General features: G+C 39.8%; 1 protein-coding gene across 1 annotated transcript in view; it reads left to right on the top strand.

Annotated features, from left to right (window-relative positions):
* The window catches only part of LOC102224423 (insulin receptor substrate 1-B-like), a 57,375-nt gene extending 38,987 nt beyond the window's left edge, over positions 1 to 18,388 (top strand). Inside the window, exon 4 of the mRNA XM_014470895.2 lies at positions 13,970 to 18,388. Within this exon, the coding sequence (XP_014326381.1) occupies positions 13,970 to 13,977 (8 nt within the window). The 3' untranslated portion in view covers positions 13,978 to 18,388. The remainder of the gene's footprint in view (positions 1 to 13,969) is intronic.
* Positions 18,389 to 21,580: the final 3,192 nt, after the last annotated feature.

The raw sequence follows: 21,580 nt of genomic DNA, 5'->3' as shown, positions 1-21,580 counted from the left end.
TTAATTTACATGAAACGGGAACTTTGTGTCCCCGGCACCCTCCACCGACCTTTAACAGGACCCATAAATTCATCTGATGCTGGATTTATTTATTTGTCCTCTTTATAATTAGACAACAAAGAGTACCTATTAAGAGATTTCTCTTAAATAATTTGATTCAGCTGAAGCTAAAAAAAACCTGCCACTTGAGGAGTTCTGGGTAAAACATTTTTACAAACAGTTTTTTTTATCTTAGATCCAAAATGTCTATATATATTCTGCACAGTTTTGTCATAATTACTTCGCTGAGTGTGCTGTTCCTTTTGCAAATAGCCTTTTTTTGAGTCTGTATTCTCCATTTAACAATTATCTGATTACTAAATTAGTTGATAATTATTTCAATAATCAGTTCATCACGATAAATCCGATGAATTGTTTTAGCCGTAATGTATTTCTACATTTATCATCCAGATAGATTCTCTGTGTCCCAGCAGACATTACAAATATTAAGACGTGATCAATATCAATAGATAATACGCCTGATAGAATATTCAATATTCAATACACAGAATATTTACTGATCTTGGGTCTAGAACTGCACAGCATTCTGGGAGATGTAGGCAGGGGAAAGGCTTCAGCAGCTCAGCCCTTCACAGCAAGCTAAGTAAGGTCTGTAGCTTCAACTAACTCACTCGCGTTTTAGTTACCTAGCAACAACCTCCCAGGTAACAAGCAATTCATTCAAGTGGTTACCCAGCAACAACCAGTCGAGGAAGTGGCGCAGCAGCAGTGTAAGGTTTTAACCATTGTGCCTCAGAAATAAAAATAAAAAACGGCGTGGAGTGATTAAAAAAGTGACGCCACCAGCATTTGGCAGTATTTCAAAAAACGAATCAATAATTATTGATATTGACTGATCGTCCAGTCTTAATTAATGACTTGTCTGTAAACAACAAGTCACCATTTGAGTCACTTGAACTCAAATGTGACTCCGTCTCTTCCAGTCATTCACTGCACCTCTCAGCGGTTTCCTCTGTATGCCGTTTTACAGCAGATCACATTTACTTTACATGACATTAGAGGTTTTTTTTTTTTTTTTGCCAACCGTGCACATGTGATAGCAGTTAGCTTCTTAAGGCTAGAGTGGCCTTTTCTTTCATTTTGGTTTACAGTTCAAGCCTGCAGATACAATCTGAAATGGGGTGACGGGATTTTGTTGCATGGATTCTGCTCTGAGTCTACAAGACATGTTTTGTTTGAAGAAATTAAAAACTGGCTGGCTTCTACACACATACTGTCGCTTTTACTGCAGGCGTACAGTTGCCGTGTCTTCTGAGTGGGTCAATACGAAACATGGCTATCGTTTTATAGCCAGTGACTCCTATTTATTTCCCACTTTTATGTTAAAATTGTACTTTTTCACACCACATAAACACAAAATCCCAACAAGCATTTTTGTCTAGTTTCTGGAGCAAATATCACAGAACACTTGAAATGACACAAAAGTAATTTACAAATAACTTTTCAGCAAAATAGGAGTTTCTTTTAAGTCAATTAATCTTTAATACTGATTAGAAATTACATGTTTTTTCACTTATAACAATACATTTTCCCATGTTTTAAGTGAGACAATCTGTCAGTGAAACCAGTGCTTTTTAATTCAATATTTACTATAATATCAAACTAGTATATCTTGCAGAAAAGTTACTTTTTTGTCTTATTTCAAGTGTACTAAAATATAGACACTAGAAACTAGACAGAACTAACACATTAATGGAACTAGACAGTTTCAAAAGCATAAATACACAACATCACTATGACTTTGCTGAAGATGGATGGATGAACAGATGGATAGACAAATAAACTGATCGGTTAACTGGATGGATCGTTGCCACTTTTAAAGAACATTGCAAGACAGCAAAGTTTGAGATTGCATTTATTTTTCCACGCTGTATTTTTTTCCCTCCAGTGATAAGCTAACACTAATTGTGCCACAGCTTTAGGAGTGAGGGAGTTCAAAAAAGAGAAGGGTGGAGATTTTCTACGGAGAGAAGAGGAGCTGACAGAGCCTCCTGCGGTGTCCTGGATAAATATTTGCTGTGCATGTTGACCAAGTCTCCTGTCTGCAGACAGTCCGACAAACAACCCACTCACTCCCCGCTGCATGCCAACACAGTCTGCATTGACATCGATGTGCACACCAACACACACACACCCCCACACACACACACCGATCTGCCCCACTGTTTGGAAAGCAACATGCTGCCGAACTCGGGTTAAAGAGAATCATTGAGTTTCTCTGTAACGACGAGAAAAAAGCTCAATATGTCACTTGGTTAATATAACTGGACCGCATTTCAAAGGAAGCAGCGAAAGCCTCGCTATTAGTAATTACACACTCGCATCATGAGACCGCAGCATAAGCCGAGGGGCGTCGCACGAAAGCAGACGCCGCACGGCTGCTGCTGCGCCGGACTCCTTCACACGGAGTCAGTTCAGGTCAGCAGGAGATGGAGGAACAAATATATTATTTAAAATCATCTCAAGACGAGAAGAAGGATGGAGGTCTTTTTTGTGAGAAGAAAATGTCAGTTACTGTGCAGAAACAGGCGGATAACCCAGGTTTTCGGCGACAGAATGCGATGCTGCCTCTCTTTTGTGTGAATCCTTTTACAAACGTGTCTCATTGCATATTAAAGCTGCAACCGAAAATGTGCTAAAAGAGTCTTAAAATGCTCAAGAGAAGGCTTGAGCATTTTAATACACAGGGCGGTATTAAAACGTGCCGCTTTCGGAAGGTATGGGCAATATGGACTTAGAGAATTTTATCACAATTATTCATTGACAACTGGAAGAATTAGTTACAAAGCTATTTATTACTTCTCTTTTAGGTAACTGTGTGGCTGTGACCGCATGGCACAGCAATCATACCCGAGTATTATTCTTGAAAATCATTCCCATTTGAAGTACGCTTCTTCATGACTCCACTTTCTTAAAGAAGTGTGATTTCTACCATGAAACTGCACATAGCAACCACATTTAATCATGTTTCTTTTTAATTTACTAGTGAAATACAGCAGTGCTGCTTCTCATGCATTAAGTCCTTCACCCTCAGAACACTGTCCCCATGTTAGAGCATGGCAGTGGCAGCATCATACTGTGGGGATGCTTTTCTTTAGCAGGACAAATATCTAGAGAGGTTTTCCTGAACTCTGGCTCTCAGGATCCTTCATGTTTTAGATGTCTTTTCTGAGGAAGGCGCGCCACACTTTTCAGATTTTGTAAATGTAAACGTTATTAACCAGGAATAACCAGGAATAACCCGGCTTCCACGTAAATTAATTTAACCCGTTCATGCATGAATTAGGATTCTTTATGTCGGAATTTTTTCCCAATTTTTTTTTGTTGATTTTCTTAAGGTATATAAAAAGGTGCAAAAACAAATTTTGTAAATAAAATAAAATAAATAAATATAAAAATCTGAATTTTTGTTTCTAGGTGATCAGTTGTATTTTTATCCAAATACAAAGTTGTTATTTGGAAAATACATCACTAGTATTAGTCTTTAGGGGTTACTTGATGTTGCAATATTTTTATATTTTCTAAAGTAGACGTTGGGACTGGATAATCTTGAGTTGCTTTTTCGTTTGTCTGCCGTTTTGGATTTATTGGATTTTATTTTTGCACTTACAGTGGACGGCTTTAGACAGCTTCCCACTGCAGTGGCCGCTATGCATGAAAGGGTTAATCTGCTACGTTTGCTTAAATATCCTCTGGCTTCGGGCTTCACATCATACAGTGTGAAGTTTTCAACAAATCCAGAACTGTTTGTGTGGCTACCTAGAAAAAATGTCATCATGCATTCCAAGTTTCTTTTCCAGCACATAAAAAGGCGCACTTTTATTTGATAATATGTAATTAAATGAATGAAACAATATTAAGTCAGTAGCTGTAAAAGTCTGCCTTCCTGCGTGCAGGTTTGAACGTGCAGGCAAATCAAAGGAGCTATGTTTGTGGTCAAATCTGCGAAGCTCTAAAACGTTGGAAGTCACAGCGGCTCTCCACCCTGTCCGAGATGGAGCAACAGCTTCTGGTGTTTCGTGTCATTATCCGTGTCAGAACCGGGGCGATCCGACTTTCTGGGAGAGGCCTTGCTTAGAAGTGGAGACCCCACCTGCTCATCCGATCAGTCCGTATATCACCTCTCTCAACATGACGCCGTAATGTGTGTGTGTGTGTGTGGGGTGTGTCTTAGTGGCAGAACTTGTGGAGCAACACCAACACAGACAAATCATCAGAGATTGCAATCAGCAGACAAAGAGCCATGTGAGTGCGCTGGTGGTATGTGAATGAGAGGGATCACGTTTCCAAAAAAAACACTTCAGTCCAGGAACACGGCGTGCCGTGGCAGCTTTCAATACAGTAGCCAGTTTGTGCAACGCAGAAAATACCGACTTTATATAGATCGTCTTCCGCTTGACTTTTGAAACTGCAAAGAAAATCTATGATGCAGCTTGTTGCAGAGATAAATGGAGATCTTTATTGGCACTCAGGGAGCTATTGCGCTCTTATCGTTGGTATTTTGGTCAAAGGTCAAGATGCAGCTCTCTCTGACTCGGGAGTTTGTTCTTCCTGTTTCATAACAGATGTCCTTTTGGGACGGCGGAGCCTTCTTCTGCAGCAGTGTAAACAGCGGCATGCAAGTTATTCATTTCCCGTCAACTTATTTGTATTTTGTCACACCAAAACCACAAACTGTAATCGTTTGCTTTAACCAGTTAGAATGTGAAAAGTGTGGTGTGTTTTTGTATTGAGCCTCCACTGTGCTGCGGTTCCAGCTACAGATCTGTTGGAGGTTTGTTTCCACCAGCTTGGAAACAGTCTCATCCACAGACTGAGATTTACACAGAATTGTTCAGTCAGAAGACTGTATCCGGTTTCAACATATATTCAACTTTGACTAGGCCTTCCCAATCCGGCTCTTGACCCTGTTATTTGAATCAGGCATGCTGAAGTGGACTCGCATCTAAAACTTGCAGGACGCTGACCCTGAAGGCCCGGCTTTAAGACTTTTGATCTGAACCATTCTTTCTGCTGCCACTGCGGCTGAATGTTTTGGGTTCCTGCAGAAGAGGTGGAGCTCTATCACTTTAAATCTTTTTTGCAGCTTCTAGCAGGTTTTGTTCCAGCATCCATATTTCCCTCAACGCCAAAGAAAAACATCTCCCACAGCACGATGCTACCACCACCACCATGTTTCACTGTCCTACTCTTCTGCCACAAATGCACGTTAAATTACAAACTCTAATATTCAGGCGACTCTGAAAAGAACTGGATTTATCTTTGGTGGCGCTGAATTCAATTGCACTCTACACTTTTTAGTTCTCAACTTTTCCAAACGACAAGTTTCCAAACGACTAGTGATTATTCTAGTAATCGATTATTCTATATAAAGTATTCTGACAATTAATTGGATAAAAAATTGGCACATTCTGCTGAATTTTTATTTAACCACTCAAGTATTAGAAAATCATTCTCATTTGCACATAAACAAATAATTGAATTCATTTTTTGAATAAGAAAATACACTTTTTTGTTTTAATGCAGCGAAATAACATTAATTTACCTATTAAAAATTGGATAGAAAATGTGCTTTTTTATATAATTATTGTAATTTTTATCATATTATTTTTTTGTTTTGTTTTTTTTAACAGATTTTGAATTTGAACCAGGTGAAGTTAAAACTATTCCACTCAAAGAGGTTCAGGGTGATCATTTTTACAGATAAAGTTTCTTCTTTTTTTGCTTTTTACAGAATGTATATATATTTTTTGGATAGTTTTGGCTTCATTACCATGTCGCTCTTTCAGCAAATGGCCTTTTTTGCGTCTGTATACACCAGTTAGCGACTAATCTATTAATAAATTAGTTGACGATTACTTCAATAATCATATAATCACGATTCATCGCGATTAATTGATGAATTTCAGAGATGTGTGTTTTCTTCGCTGCTGTATGTGCCAGGAGTTTACAGGCCGTTTGTCCAGCTGGTTAAAGGACGGCTTGTTAAGAAACATTCACTTCTACAACAACACTCAAATGTGGAGGCAATCATGGGAGCGCTGGACGCAGTTTTCCTGCAAATTCGCCTCTTTTGCTCCCCCACCCCCTCCGACTCGGCTGCTCTGTCTGTCCCTCTTCCTGACCCCACACATTCCTGCTCCTCTGTGTGCCGTAACACACCCCTCGGGCTTTCCCGCTGTCATATTTGCAGCTTGATGACAACTATCTAAAGCCGCTGGTGCTTTCTGTTTTCACCCGATACATCGGCCTAATAAAAGGTAGAGCTAGAAATTACAATGACCTCACCCCTCACAATGCCACCTCCTTCAATTCCAGCTATTCCTAATGATCCACCCACTAAGACTTTTGGGCTGTATTGCATGTAATGCACGTTGCACATTCACGCGTTCCCGGTTTGAAAGCTTTCTGCACAGCTGCAGTAGGTGCTGCGGGCCTGATTGACAGCGGCAGAGTTAAAGACGGGACAGAGTGGGTGTGAAAGCGTAGTCAGAGCACATACCAGTCGCCTTTCAACACCCAGCAATCTGGTTTCCACTGCAGCTGGCGCGCAGCGATGTATGGAAACGCACTGTTCACTGTAATGTGACAGGATGTAGAACATGTGCTGCGTTCATCAGCTTCCGCTTCGAGTGTTGAACTGTTGCTAAAAGCCGACAGGTTTTGAAAATCGCTGCTCCTACATGAGGACTCCTGCTCTTTCTGCGGAGGTGAGCGGCCCCGGTCACGACTGATGCCGCTTTTGTCTTTTCCAAACAAGCCGTTCCTGTTGGTTCGGCAAACAATCGGAGGCCCATTGTCGTCCTGTTGGTTCTGTTTAGCTGAGCACTCGGTTTTCATTACCTGCTAAAAATACAGGTTAGCTAAGCACAAGCTTAAAGGATCCAAGCGGCTGCTACCAAACTGTTGCTAGACTTTCTTTTGGGGGTGGAGAATAATAAACCAGAAGTCAGGGTGTGATACTGAACCTTTCTCTGAATAAAAACGTTTTAGAATCGAACATGATATACTTTCCGAGGGCTCAGAAATGTCCTGTTTTTGCAAAAATCCAGTTTGTAACAGTTTTCTCTGTTTATAATGTCAACATAAATTATTTTAAATTTGTTGAATGTTCATAAATTGGACAATCTAAATAAAAATGGCAACATAAGAGCAACTGGTTTTACATTTTCTGTGTGTGTGTGTGTGTGGGGGGGGGGGATTCCATCCTTTTTCCACTTGCCTTTTTCCGGGCAAGTTTAAGACGGGATCCGTTTTAAAACTTACTCCCATTTTGAAGAGTGGCTGAGAGAAATGAGCCTCCATGTTAATCCTTGTTTATACCCCAGATTAAAAGTTTCCAGATCATCAACTTTAAAACAGTGAAGCACGAATTGCCAAAAAAAAGCCTCACTTAGATGAATTTCAATTTTTGATCTTTATCAGCGCTGAATTCATGCTCGGATATTGGAATTTGACGCCCAGATAAGGACAGGAAAATTAAAAAGCAGAACGGGGAAAGAAATTACTTGTACTTGTTCTGCTGCCACTCGCCAGGAGACTCTTGTAAAAGAGTTTTTATCCTGGTTAAATAAAAAATAAATGTTGATGTCTTTGTCCGATTATCTAATTTCTTCTTTTCTTTCATTCTTTTTGTGTCCATTCTTCCTCTCTTGGGTCGTTTTCTTGTTTTTTGTGTTCTTACTTTTTTCCTTCATAATTTTCCTCTCTTCCATTCTTCCCATCCTCATGTCCTTCCTTTCTTCCTTCTACTCTTAGTTCATTACCTCCTTGTCATTTTTCCTTCCCTCTGCCCTTCCATCGTGTCCGAACACACTTGTTTCTGCCTTTTAGCATCCTTTCTTACCTTCCTTCCCATCCTTACTTCTTCCCTTTTCTTGTGCCCTACTTCCCATCCTAATTGAGAACCTCAGTAGGTTTCCAGAATTTGAGCCTTTCATACTTTAGCTTAGACAAAAATACAAGTTATTTTGTAGTGCCTTGCCTCAACCAGACACTTAATGTGGGAAAATTAAACAGTTTGAGCTGAGACGAGACACGAGGAAGATGATGATGAGTTTTTTATTTGCTGCGGGGATTAGAGAGGCTGATCCACCTCTGGCAGTGACTCCAAGCATTGTGAAACCATCAGCTGATGCAGCTGACGCCCTCCGTGAAGAAGTAGCTTTCAAATCCCGGAGAGCTTTTCGGGCAGAGTGTCGTTTCAACCACGTCGCCATCCTCGGTCAGACCCAGATTCGAGACCGAGCAGCAACTACGGTCAGAGGGCAACAAAACACATACCCCTGACTGACAGACTTCCCGGCGTCTCTGGAAGAAATGAAATGAGGCGACACCGGAGCTGTCCCGCGGGTTGCCAGTTCTCTTCCTGCAGCTGTCTTCGTGCTGGATCCCGGCTCAGGTTGCGCCTCTAATCCACTCACAGGAGAGACGAGTTAATGAAGTGAAGCATGCAGAGCTTTGCACAAGGATCTGAGCCTCTTTGACTTTTTTCCACGTTGTGTCATGTTTCATCCGCAAATTGTTTTTTTACTGGGATCCAACGTGACGGGCTTTGGCTAGACCATTCTATCGCGTGATCAACTAATCGCGCAATAGAATGATATCGCGTGATATCGTGCACATCTGATGTGAAGATGTGATCCTTCTTCACACCAACTCGAACCAGCTTCTCTGTACCTGCTGAAGGTACAGCATGATACTGCTACCACCATGTTTCACCATGGGGATGCTACTTTTCACTCTCCTTGACTGCATGAGATTAGGGAAACATAATTACGAGATGCATATATTACATACAAATTGCCAGATATTATTGCTGAACACTTTGGAGCCTCGATGTTTATGGGAATTAGAAGCAATACTTCAGACCTCCTCTATAAGTGTTTATGACTGCATACTTTAATAGTCCAAACACAAAATACAGGAAACCTTAATATTAGCACTACTGCTAAAGCTAACGTCAATAGTCTTCCTGTTCTTCGGGTCACTGCCAATCAGGGTCATGGAAAATAAAATGCAGCTCCTGGATTGGCCAGTCAATGGCGAGTCAAGTAGCATCGCGCCTTGTTCTGTCAGCTTCCAAAGCTGCTTTTTTCTAAAAATATATTTTTGTTATGCTCTTCAGAAAGTCAGGAAGTGAAACACTTCACAGGAAAATCCACAAATACTGAACTGCAAATGGGTGGAGCTGCTGTATTGTGGCAATATTGATTATAATTCACCCTTCATTGTGTTCTTCCGTGACCCCATTGAAGACAAGCATCACACTGTCACCCTCAAGGGAATGGTGTGCTTAGGATGATTAGTTTTTAAAAATTTTTTATAAAGATTTATTTTACATCAGAGTACAGGATACGTGGTGCGGTACGTAGTTTTGGTTTCACCAGACCAGAGCGGCTGCATCAGAAAGTTGATACTATCCCACACATGGTTTGTGGTTTAAAATGACCTCGTACTTTGTGTTGGCCTATCGCGTAAAATCCCAATAAATTGTATTGAAGTTGTGGTTGTGATATGAAAAAAATATGAGAAAGTTTAGGCGCTTGGAAAGCTTTGTAATGACAGCTCTGGATGGTTTCAGAAGTGAAGTTGCTCACTTGGAAAACTTGCTGATTGGAGAGATTTTATTTCATCCCTAATCCTGTGGTGATTCTGAAATCCTTCGTTGTGGATCGCAGGTCATGGACGGCTTACCCCTGGACTTTGAGTGAGTCTGTGTTTTTCACAAACAGGTCTCAGATTGCAGGTTGGAACCACACAATTTTCCGCCTGAATGGGAAGCACAAATCATCTCGGAGGTGAATTGCATCGTTTTCCATGTGAGGTTTGCAGAACTCGCCTTCATTCCCTCACAAACGGCCCGGCTCGCAGCGATTCCCCTCATCGCTGGTGCTTACCTCCGTTTCCACTGATGGAGTGCGGTACCTCTGGTCTGCTCCTGTTTCTTTTCAGGCGAAATATAATTTTAGCCGACTGCAGTGACCAGTGGACACAGTGACTCATTTCATGTTGCTCAGGGCTGCTCCGCGTCATGTGGGGAGCTGCAGCGGCAGGAAAATGACAGACTGACACGCTAGATTTACGACCAGAGAACTGGGTGGCTTTCAATTTTTAAAGCAGCCGTTCATCTCACACACACACACACACCAGCGGAACTAGAGAGCAGTAAAAGTGGCGAGACAAGGACTGCGGAGGCAGATAGTCTTGTCAAACGTCTTGATTTAAACAGTCTGGCTGCAGGAATAAGAGGAAGAGAAGCACGCGGCCATTGTGATATTGATTTGCCCACAGATGGTGAAACGGTTCTAGGAAATGAAGGTGATCGATGTGCGAAGCGCCAGGGGAAAAAATAAGAAGCCGATATCTGCTTAGTGGGGCCGGGGGAGGAAACGTTTAATTGTAGCATGTGAGGCAGTCAGTAGCTTTTATTTTGGTATCCATTTGTATAAAGTTTTTATTGGGGAAAGGTCAATAATAGGCCTATGTTAGCCACAGGATTACGCTGCGATGTGAACAATAAATTGCCCTCTTACAGATTTCTTCAATTTTTCTTGTCACACTTGAAAGTTTCGAAAAATATATATATATATCAAAGATAACCTGAGTAAATTCAGCAAACAGTTTTCAACCGATTTTATTAAAAGTTGAAAAGCGATTCCTCCGGAAATATCTGAAATGAACCACTTTTTTTAATTTGCCTAATAAAAAAACCTGCAGAATCGAGAAATAATTGAAACAGAAGCTGTCTGACAGCATGAAGTCTGGCAAAAGATCTCAAAAAGCAGCACTTCACATCAAGATCTAGAGATATTCAAGAAGGGAAGGCTTAAAAAATTGTTGGGACTCTGTTGAGAACTATTATCCACGCATGGAGAAAACATGCAATAGTTGTTGTTCTTCCCAGGATTGGCCAAAATTACTCCAACATATACATTCAGAAGATCACAAAAGAAAAAACATCTGAAGCAAAAATGCCGTCTATCGGAGAGTGCACCAAGAGGAACGTGTTTCCAGATGGCATCTTGATTATTCCCAAATATTTATATAATATTTATATTTATTTTTTGGTAAATATTCAGTGGACTAAAAAGAGTGTAACTTGTTACAGCCGGTGTAAAACTATCACCACCATGTTTGCCAATCATCAAACATGGTGGCGGTAATGTGATGATCTGGGACTGATAAACATTTTTTTTAAAAGTTTCCAAAAAAGGTTTTTTAGGGTGGCCTAGTCAAAGTTTGTTCATAAATCTGATTGAGGTGCTTTGGGATAACCTTAAATAGGTCATTGGTGTTTGAAAACCATCTTCTGTCTAAAACAGTTCATAAAAAAGAGAGAACCAAAATGCCTCCGCAGTGATGTAACCGACTCATTGGCAATTATCACGAACACTTGATGACGGCTGTTGGAGCCAAGGTTGACACAGGCAGTGTTTAGGTTTGAGGCAGTCACTTTTTTTGTTTTTGCACAATTGAATTTGGAGAGCTTTTACTCGGGTTGCTTTCATCTGACTTTAAAATCTCCGCAAAACCATTAAAGCTACCTAAAAGGCAAAAACTCCATAAGGGGGTAAATACTTTCCCTCCCTCTTTGTGCCTTTACGTCGTCTCTTCGGGGTCCTCCAGTCTCATGGCTTGTTGTTGTTTCTGCTGAAGAGAGGGAGGCGATGTGCTCCGCTTCAGTCCGCCGGGGACCAGCAGGCGGGCCAGTGGCCACCGCCTGCGCCAAGAGTGGGGCGGGGGGGGCTAAATATAGCACACTGCATGAAACTTGGGAGAGAAGGAGGGGTATAAATATAGAGTATCCTGGTGCAATTAGAGAGCCGAGCGCTGCTGGGAAATTTTAGGGAACTCTCTCTGAACTGGGTCTCTTCAGTAACTTTATGATGTTGTTTAGATTGGCCAAAACAGACGGAGTTCCTTCACCGTGAGTCACTGCGTTTTGAAGAAAGTAGTCCAGTTTGGCCGTATTTATATTGGTTTCAACCCTGTTTGCAATACAAACTACACAAGCAGCCACTCATTAACTCCCAAATGGGACATTTTAAAACCGTAGACGCTCACAGCAGCAATTACACGCAAAGACGCGTCAGTTTGAACATCAACGTGATCTTTAGGAGCTTGTCGCGCTTTTGTAAAATCTGTCAGACTGTATGATAACAGTTATAAGGCATTTTGTAAGAAAAACAATGACGGCATCAAATTAGGGAGCGGATCTGTCAGACGTGACAAAGACAGGACTCATACAGTCAGAATCTCATTTGGGGTCCAGAAGGGAGGAGAGCCTTGAGCAAAAATACTGCAGTAATGAAAAGGCTTGAGCAAAAATATTAACAATTATACGTCCAAATCTCCTCAAGTGCAATTGTTACTATTAATGCTGTGATAATCACACAATGCATGTTGGGAGGATGAGACACTGCTGTTTGCCGCTGTTTGTTTCACAGACAGACATGTAAACGCTTGAAGTGTTTTTGTTTTTCATGTGTCTGCTTCACATTAACCTTAAAACTCAGGACTCACCGATCAACTTTCTATTTGGTTATTAGCAGGTTATATACTAAACAAATTGACAAAAGAGGCTTTTTCTATTTTGTCTATTTTGTGTTGAATAAAACTCTGATATAGGGTTAGGGTCACATGCTTCGACACATGCATTGAAGCATGAATGGGGATAAACTTTTAATTTCTCCATTTTCTTACAACTCATATTTATTTGTTTTAGTCTAGATTTATTGTGCGTCATCGTTCCTATTTTGGCCAAATGTTCTTAAACAAACTAGCTTGAAACAGTGGATCAGACCTCAAGGCAACATGTTGGTAACTTTCATTAAGTGAAAAAAAGTTTGTGATTTTAAGTAGGAAAAAAATCCATTCAAAGCACACATGTGCCATTCCTACTTAAATTATTTGTAATTTCTCATGCCATGCTATTCAGTCGCTTTGGGGAATCTTTGGAATAACAAAGATTCCCTCACCTTGACATGCTGGATGCTTAAAGTGACTGAAATGCCAGGGAAGTTGATAATAATCTGACTAATTAGGAGCTCACGTATGTTAGCTTCCCAACATGGTTAAGAAAAACAATCGGTGCTCAATTTAAACTTTACATCATTCATCGTCATTCGTGTACAATTGGACGTTTCACAAATTGAGCCTCATTTCTTCTCAGTTTGACTCGTATGAAACGCATTTTTAGACTCTCTCCATTTCACTGTGCTTCATGGAAGCCTTGCAAGTTCCAACATTGCTGTTTTTAAAGCCCAAAAGTACAAGTTGGAAGCCTGATGGCACATACAGAGTATTATCTGCAAAAATATTTTAGCGCTTTGAAGATCTGGCCAGGACATCCTCAGATGGCTCATTGTGTGTGAGACTGACAGATGGCTTCATGACACCATGTGATTGTTTTTTAGCCTCTGAACCGGGACTTTAATCCCATCAACGCTGCTGGGGATGACTGTTTAAACTTTAAATTCTTGCTGCGGAGGACATTTTTGTGCATACTCGTGTGTGCGCTTCTATCTCTTGCACTGCAGTCACGTAACCGCGCGGCCTGAAAAACGCAGCATCCGATCTGAATGTTCCCTGCTGGCCTAAAGTCAAAAGCTTACATTTGTGTGACTGCCTGTAGCAGTAGGTGTCCTCGATGTCTTCGTATCTGCCGTCCCCCTTTATCTCTCTTCCTATCTGAATCTCTCTTTTTTTTTTTTTTTTTCCTGCCTGTTTGACCGTCCTGTAAACTTTAGTCTTTCTTTCTGGGTCACTAAGTTCCAGAACCCGTAAGCAGACACTTGTATCAAACATTACCCATCGTAATAAACCTGATAAATTATATCTTCTGAATGTCCGTTTTATTGTTTGTTCCACATCTTACCCGATTGTGTTTCTTTTTCTTCCTCTGCAGAGTGCTGATGTCAGCGATTCATCCTCGGAGAGACAATCTGGTATCACTCAAAGCGCTTCGATGCTCCACCTTTTCCTCCTCTGACAGCCAATCAGACGGACAGAGCTGCTGGATTGGACGCAACCCTGAAGCACTTTGACATAAACTGATGGAAAATGTACTTTTTTGTTGTTTTTTTTGTCCTCTTCGCTTTCATCCGGTTGGTTGAGCAAACCTACAGGGATGTGTGCCAAATGATATTCTTAAAGAGTAATTCGCTGCTCTCATTTCATGAAGTGAAAGCCAATCAGAGGACGGTACCGAATGGAGAATAAAGTGGGTTTTTTGCGTGTTTTTCTCTCTTTTTTTAAACCTCTAATGACAAAAATGTACAAATTTGGCTGAGTGGTATGTTTTAAAAGAAAAAGAAGAAAATATATAAATCATAGCTGCTCTAAAAGTGCCTCATTTTCGTATTGTAGCCATTATAAAAGCTAAAGCTTTGGGTTTTGTTGTTTCATTCTTGACTTGATGTAATTACAACTGATGGTGCTGATAGACATCAGAAGCATTTTTTTTTTTTTTTAAACCACCGATGCGTTCATGTCATATAGGATCAATGCAAGAGATTGGAAAGTTTGAGCGCTAACGACTGATTTTTATACACAAAATATTTAAAGTTTCTCTAATCAGAAACAGTCATGTTTTTAGAAAATATGCCATCTAAAATTCCAGACAGATGCTTTGGTTTTAGTACAGTAGGACCTTTGTTGTGCCCTTTCCTCTAAAAAAAAAAAAAAAAAAAAAGATATATATATGCATGTTAAACTTTTTAAGTTGATAATGAGCCACAGCTTGAGGTGAAAAAACTAATTAATATGATCTGCACATTTCCTAATTTTATTGAAATTAAATTTCCAAAGTGACTAAATGTTATTTACCTTTAAGTGCATATCACCAGTGATATCTCATCAGTAATACTTAAAAAGACTCAGGGCTGTATTTTCATTTAATATATATGTATTATTTTATTTACTGAGGTGCTAGCTATTTTGATTAACAAAGTTTTTGGGTACTTCTGCCACTGCCAGTGTTGACGTTTATCGGAAGAAAGGATGTAGAGAAAGTAAATAAGACATTCATCAAATGAACCCCTTTAATGCAGAAAATCATTGGTTCCCAGTGTCGGCACGTTTCCAACCGTTTATGTAACTCGTGTGTAAATAAGCATTTGTAATTCCAAAGAGTCACTTGTTTATGAGTGGTTAAAAAAGGAGAACTATCTGTAATGCACAGATTTTTGTAAAAAGTATATTTTCGTAATTGTATGCCATAAACTTTTTAATTGGGCATTTCTAAGTAAAGTTTTAGCATATATGCTAGGACAGAAATCAGCGCTATCGCTTAAGAGAATGTAAGACAATTCAACAGTCTATTCATTTATTTAAATTAGATTAATCACGTTTAATTAACAAACTCGGGTCTTTATTTTGTTAGATTTTTCTTTTTTTTTTTTTTTACTGCGATATTATTAGTTTCAATAAAGAAAAATAATTCTGGAATGTGGCGCTAATGCAGTCAAAAGAAGATTTGTATTTTCTATTTATTTTTTAAGTGATCAGTCAATACCAATGTTTGGCACTCTTGGCTTGCCATACTTTATTACAGATTGGACAAGCACTGAAGTTCACCAAGGTGACACAAATAACTCATATTTAGCCATTCATAGTTTGATCTGAAGTTATAATGCCTGAAAATGAGGAGTGACCAGACCTTGTCAGGGTGAGTTAAGACGTGTATTTTTAACACATGCCGATGTGCATTGCCCATTTGACTGTGGGCATCTAAAACTAAACTTTTCTAAGTTTCTTTATAGTTTTATAGGAACTTTGTCAGAATTTAGAAACAAACTTTGTTTAGCTGTGTCTGCATGAAAAGTTCTCAACAAAATAAAAAACTTGCTACAACAATAACTCCAATATGACATGAATGCAAATATATGTAAACGGTACTCGCAACGTGCTAGCCTTCTTTCCTACTGTGAGAAATATTAGCTAAGCTGCCATTAGCTCTCTGCTAATCCATGTGTTGCATTTTGATGCTTATACTTTTCCTCCTGACTTCTTTTTTCTTTTTTTAACTGTTTACTTTCATATTTGCTGTTCGGTGAGCCATAAATGAAAAGTGTTCAAATCCACAGGCTTGAAAGAAAATGGCACTTGTAGCAGGGAATAGTGTAGCTTGCTCGCTAGCTTAAAGCCAGCTGGCTCAGATTAGCATATTAGCCTGGACATAAATTCACTGTCCTGCTGACCACAACTGGGGTTAGACCCCCTGATATATAGCGACACAATCCCATTAGTGCTATTAGCTTTAGACAGTCGCTTAATCCCGTTCGTCTCAGGATGCTAAATAACAAACAGTACACAGAGCCGAGGACACTGTCCCTGTCAATAGCCATGATTATGCTAGCTTTGTATGGTCAGCAAATATTGATTTTAGCATCTGTAAATGGGCTAGGACTCGATCTGCTTTTGCATAAATCTGACAGCCAAGTTGTTCTCAGTTGTTAATGTACAGCACCAATCTGTTTTAGGATGTTTCATTTGTCTTTTTAAACTGATCAAAGTGAAAGTGCTTTAGCCTCTAAATCCTGCTTAACGACTCCTTCTTTTTCTCCCTTTCCTTTCCTCTTCGCTTGCCTCTTTACTTTAATCTTCGCTATGCATAAGCGCTGAAGTGCCTGTCCTATTTCCTAATCTGTCCTTCTCTTTCTCTCTGCCCCATTTTAGCACATAGCACTAATACATTTGTCATAGCAGAGTATAACATGTCTATTTTTGTGTCTATTTCTCGGCTGTACAGTTGTGGCAGAAAAGTAACTTGCTTCAGTTTGTTCTGTGTAAAATTCATCTGTCAGCGGTCGTGGTCTTGATCCCAGGATCCGAGGACTTGATCATCACGTTGTCAGCAGTGCCAAAACACAGCAGCAGCAAAACTGTGCTGCTCCTGTCTCCGACACCACCTCAAGAAGCAACCTTCAGTACTCAATTTTGGACACTTTGCTTTGTTTTATGATTGAAATGTACATTTTGATTGTTTTGCATTCTGTCGCTGTTTGGCAGGAGGCTACTCTCGCATATCTCTGCCCACAGTCGGCTGATGAGGCTCTCTCTGAGATAAAGGTCACTGTGGGAAACTTGTGTATGCGTTAACCTTGAATTTGCCTATGACTTTGACTGGAGGCTTGTAAAAAAAAATGCATGGAGAGAAAGAAAAGGCCACCATGGAGACATACAACTTAAGTCAGAATACATATGTCTGTTTAGTATAAGGAGATATACACCGCCTTTCTTAATAATTCATACCAATTGAAGTTTTTCATATTTTTTTGCTGTTACAACCTCAAACTTTGAGTATGTTTTACTGGGGGTTTTATGTAGCACATCATCACAAAATATTTCAGAACTGTGAACTGAAAGACAAAACAGTTTTCAGGATTTCTTAAAGATGAAATTGAGAAAAGTTTTTTCTCAGCATGGTAGGGGAACACGTTGAAGCTTTGATGTGAACATCAGTGATTTATTGGAGTTTGGTCTGGACCACTTTGATACGTAGATACGCTTTGATTTGATTTAAACCAATTTAAACAATTGTTGCTCTGGCAACAGTATTTATGGTTTTCCTGCTTGAAGAGGAACCTCCGTCTCAAAGTTTTTCTACATCTAGTAGATTTCTCTGCATTTTGCTCCATCACCTTTAAATCAATACAGATCAGATTCACTGACCCTGCTGAAGAAAAGCATTCCTACAGTATGATGCTGCCACCGCCATGTTCCACAGTGGTTTGCTCAGGAATTGCAGTGTTAGTTTTCCACCACACACTGAGATTAAACTGCACACGCTTCATTTCCTTACTAATTAAGGACTTGTAAAGGCAAATGGCTGCACTGGATTTAATTTAGGGACATTGAATGATGAAGGGGTGTGTATGTGTGTGTAAATGCACATAACATTTTTATTACATTTGTTATTTGGGCGCTACTTTATGGCGGTCCATCACGCTGAATCCCAAGTAAAACACATTAGAATTTGTGGTTGTAACATGAAATGTATTTTTTTTTAAAACTGAAGGGGTTTGAATGCTTTTTCAAGTCACCGTATCTCATGTGTTTGCCTGCCTATAAGTCCACAAACTTTCTCAGACCGGTCACACGACGTTTCAGACTCTGCAGCGTAACAATGCGGCTTTATTTATGAGCTGATTGGGATCTGTGGGTGGAATTGCTCCGAATAATTCAGGAAAGAAAAAACTGTTTGATCCTGATGGCAGACATCATTCCAGCAAAACCTACGGGCAAACAAATGAGTCGAAACTGTAATGTACTTTGGAGATGTTCTCATGTGGTAATGCCGTTGTTTTCAGCCAAATGCTTCAGTGTACTTTTAGCCTAGAGAAAAAGTAATCAGACTTTCTCTCCAACCTGGCGATTAGGCTTAATAACGCTGCCCTTCAGAGAGCCGTTCAAGGCCTGAGCTGTTCAAACTTGGTCAAACTCCCTGCATTTCCTTGCAGCTGCCCGTGGCAACGCGTTCAACGACCGCAAGGTTCGTGGTGGAGCTCTGGCAGAGCAAGGGGTGTAGGTGGGCAGTTTAAGTGGCTGTATGATCTCACTCATTGCATTGTTAGCATTTTTTTGATATTCTGATGTGCAGAAGAAAATGGTGCTGCTGCTTGGACTGAATTGTTTTATCTGCTCCTGCTGCGCCCCCTGAGGGATGGTACTGAATGGAAATATTGTAAAATTTAGTGTTGATGTAGAGCGTTCTACTTCTGTTGCTTGAGAAAAAAAAAAAACTGACCTAAGAGAAAAAAAAACTTATTCAACAAAAGTTGTTGTGGTTGTTTATTTTCCTCTTTAAATTGTGCAGCTTGCATTTGCTTATTGTGCAGAATATTACACCTGTACAGTTCTAGGAATGCAAGTCATCGATTGAGTTAATCTGAAGTTGATTGAGCTTATCGATCGACCAGTGATTAATTGATAGGCGGCCATTTTCTTAAAAACCTGAGTTTACTCTTGAATCTACAGGGCGGTCCGTTTTTTCTTTAACATAAAGGGCTAATGTTTTCATAATGTTTGATTTAAATGAAAAAAGATTAAATATTAAAATTTTATTACATGTATTAAATACAGACTAGATAAACAAAATATTGTGATTTTGTTACGTTATTAAACTTAGACATATTAATAAAACCTAACAAGACAGGAACTAATTAAGTTCCTGAATAGAAAAATAAAGGGAATAAAGTATAATTTAGTTTTGGTTAAACACTTAATTCCCCATGAAGAGAGAAATGTTCATACTGGACTCTATGTGGAAATGTTAAAACGTCACTTCATGAAGGGATTTAACTCACAACAGTCATCAGAATCAACCGTGCTTATTGGCATCATGGTTTTTCCATCATGTTACAATTTTTCTCTTGTATTCCTTCTGTATTTCTAACATTATTCTCACTTTCTTAGCAAATCAGTAATCTTTGAGTGATAAGTTGCTGCTGCGCTGCCATGCAACTTATAGAGCTTATCAATATTTCAAAACAAAACCGCATAAAGTGCATTTTGCATCACACAACGGACTCTGTTTGGTCTGTTTCTCTTTCTTGTTCTGGTATGACCCCACCATCATTGTTTCTGTATCAACTGACTCCACTTAAAGATGTCGGCGCTCTAGTTGATGGCAGACAAATTACAACACTAAAAGAAGGTCCAATCAAACGTTATTAGTTAATTAAGTGGAACTAATTTTAATCTAATAATCCATAAAATGACAATCGTAAGTCCATTAATTTTTTTTCATCCCTAAATAACAATGGGTCAGTGCTGCGGAAAACTATTTACTCCATTGCCTGATCTGTTTTTTGAAGAAAATGTTTTTGTTTAAAAATAATGATAAATCATGAATATCTTCCAGTTTGGAACGGGTCAATTTCTAAAGCTTTGGGTCTTCAGAAAATATCAGTAATTATCCACAAAAGGAGAAAACATGAAGCCCAGGCAGACAGGAGAGACATAAGATTAATCCAAGAGTTCATGGAAGAATCCAGATTAACCTATAATGCACTGAAGGTCTCACTTGCATCAGTTCAAGTCATAATTCAGCAATAAGAAAGAAACGAAGCAAAAAGGACGTTCATGAAAGTCCCAAGGCTAAGTCCACTGCTGATTAAAAAAAAAAACAACAGAGCTCCAGATCACATTTACCAAATAACATCCCAATTATCCCAAATTTATACAAAAAAAAAAAAAACAACCAAAACTAAAACATTACTTTGGCTTGTGAGACGAAAGCAGAGCATTCTAGAAGTGTGTCCCGCTACATGTGGACATTCATCTTCAGAAATACGTAAAATTGACAGCACTTCATATAAAAGACCAGTACACCAACTGGTGCTGCACAGTATATCAAATCACAGTCCTCACAGCACCGATGTTGGCAACATTTACATCTCACTGGTTGGATGCATAATTTAGTAGGATATCATATTTCAATGGCAGTGCTCTCAGGCTCTGCATGCCAGTAACATATTTGGCTAATTGAATTAACTCTGACTGTCCTGGACGCCCAAGTGGCTGGGACTGATGAATCTAAAGCAGTTCATCTGGAACTGCTTTAGATTGTAGCATAAGTTGCTATTTGAGGACTTTTAACCTGCTTCACGTTGTCATACAGGTTCTGTTTTAATAACTTCTTCATTTCAGGAGTCAAGTCTGTGAAATTGAACTCGGTGGTCTAAAAGTTGTGGTAAATCGCTGTAATTTCATTACTTAACCAGCAGAGTAGCTACCTTTTTATGCCAGGTTGGGTTGGATAGTTTCTGCAGTTACTCAGGTTATCTTTGTCTGATAATAAAATTCTGGAACTAAACTGGAGTAACGTGTAAGGAGGAAAAAATTATTATTATAAAGCTGTCTGGTCAGACTGGCTGTTAATTTAAGGCCTATGATTGTGAATGAAAAACTAACAGAAAAAACAACAGAGCAGCGGACTGGAGGGGAGAGGATGAGGAGCAGTCAGCTCCTCATAGGAAGGGAAGTGTGAACATCTGCGTGAAGTGGCACAGCCACAGAGGGATGCTTATATCCCACCACCACATCACAGATGTCCCACTGTAATGTGGAAAACAAAATGGCCTGATTGTTTTTTATTTGTTTTTGACGAGTCTTTTGAACTCTGTTAGTCACACCAGCCACTCCTGCAAATAAGATCGTTTTCACTCCAGCCTGGCAGGTTGCCACAGGTTTTAATCACTCGCCCCCCCCCCAAAAGAGAATTTAACACCTACCACATGCCTTATTTGATACCGGCTAACTTAAGTAAGCCTCCTTCCTTTTTTTTTTCTCCCAAAGTTGCACGGGATCTTGTATCGCTCTCGCCCACAGATGGTAATTGAACCTAAGCTGGGAGTGATTGTATACCGCACTGCAGGAATAATTAGAAACGAGGACACACAGGCAGCTCACACCTGCACCTGCAGATGCTCCCGCTTCCCCTCACTGCTGCTTTGTGAGGACGATAAACAGGCTTTCAGCACCTGTACGACAGACGAACCCCCCCTCCCACACA

This window comes from Xiphophorus maculatus, chromosome 14 (assembly GCF_002775205.1).
Source record: "Xiphophorus maculatus strain JP 163 A chromosome 14, X_maculatus-5.0-male, whole genome shotgun sequence".
In the NCBI taxonomy this organism is placed as follows: Eukaryota; Metazoa; Chordata; class Actinopteri; order Cyprinodontiformes; family Poeciliidae; genus Xiphophorus; species Xiphophorus maculatus.
Note: the sequence above shows the minus strand (reverse complement) of the source record. Positions and strands in the feature narration are given on the sequence as shown.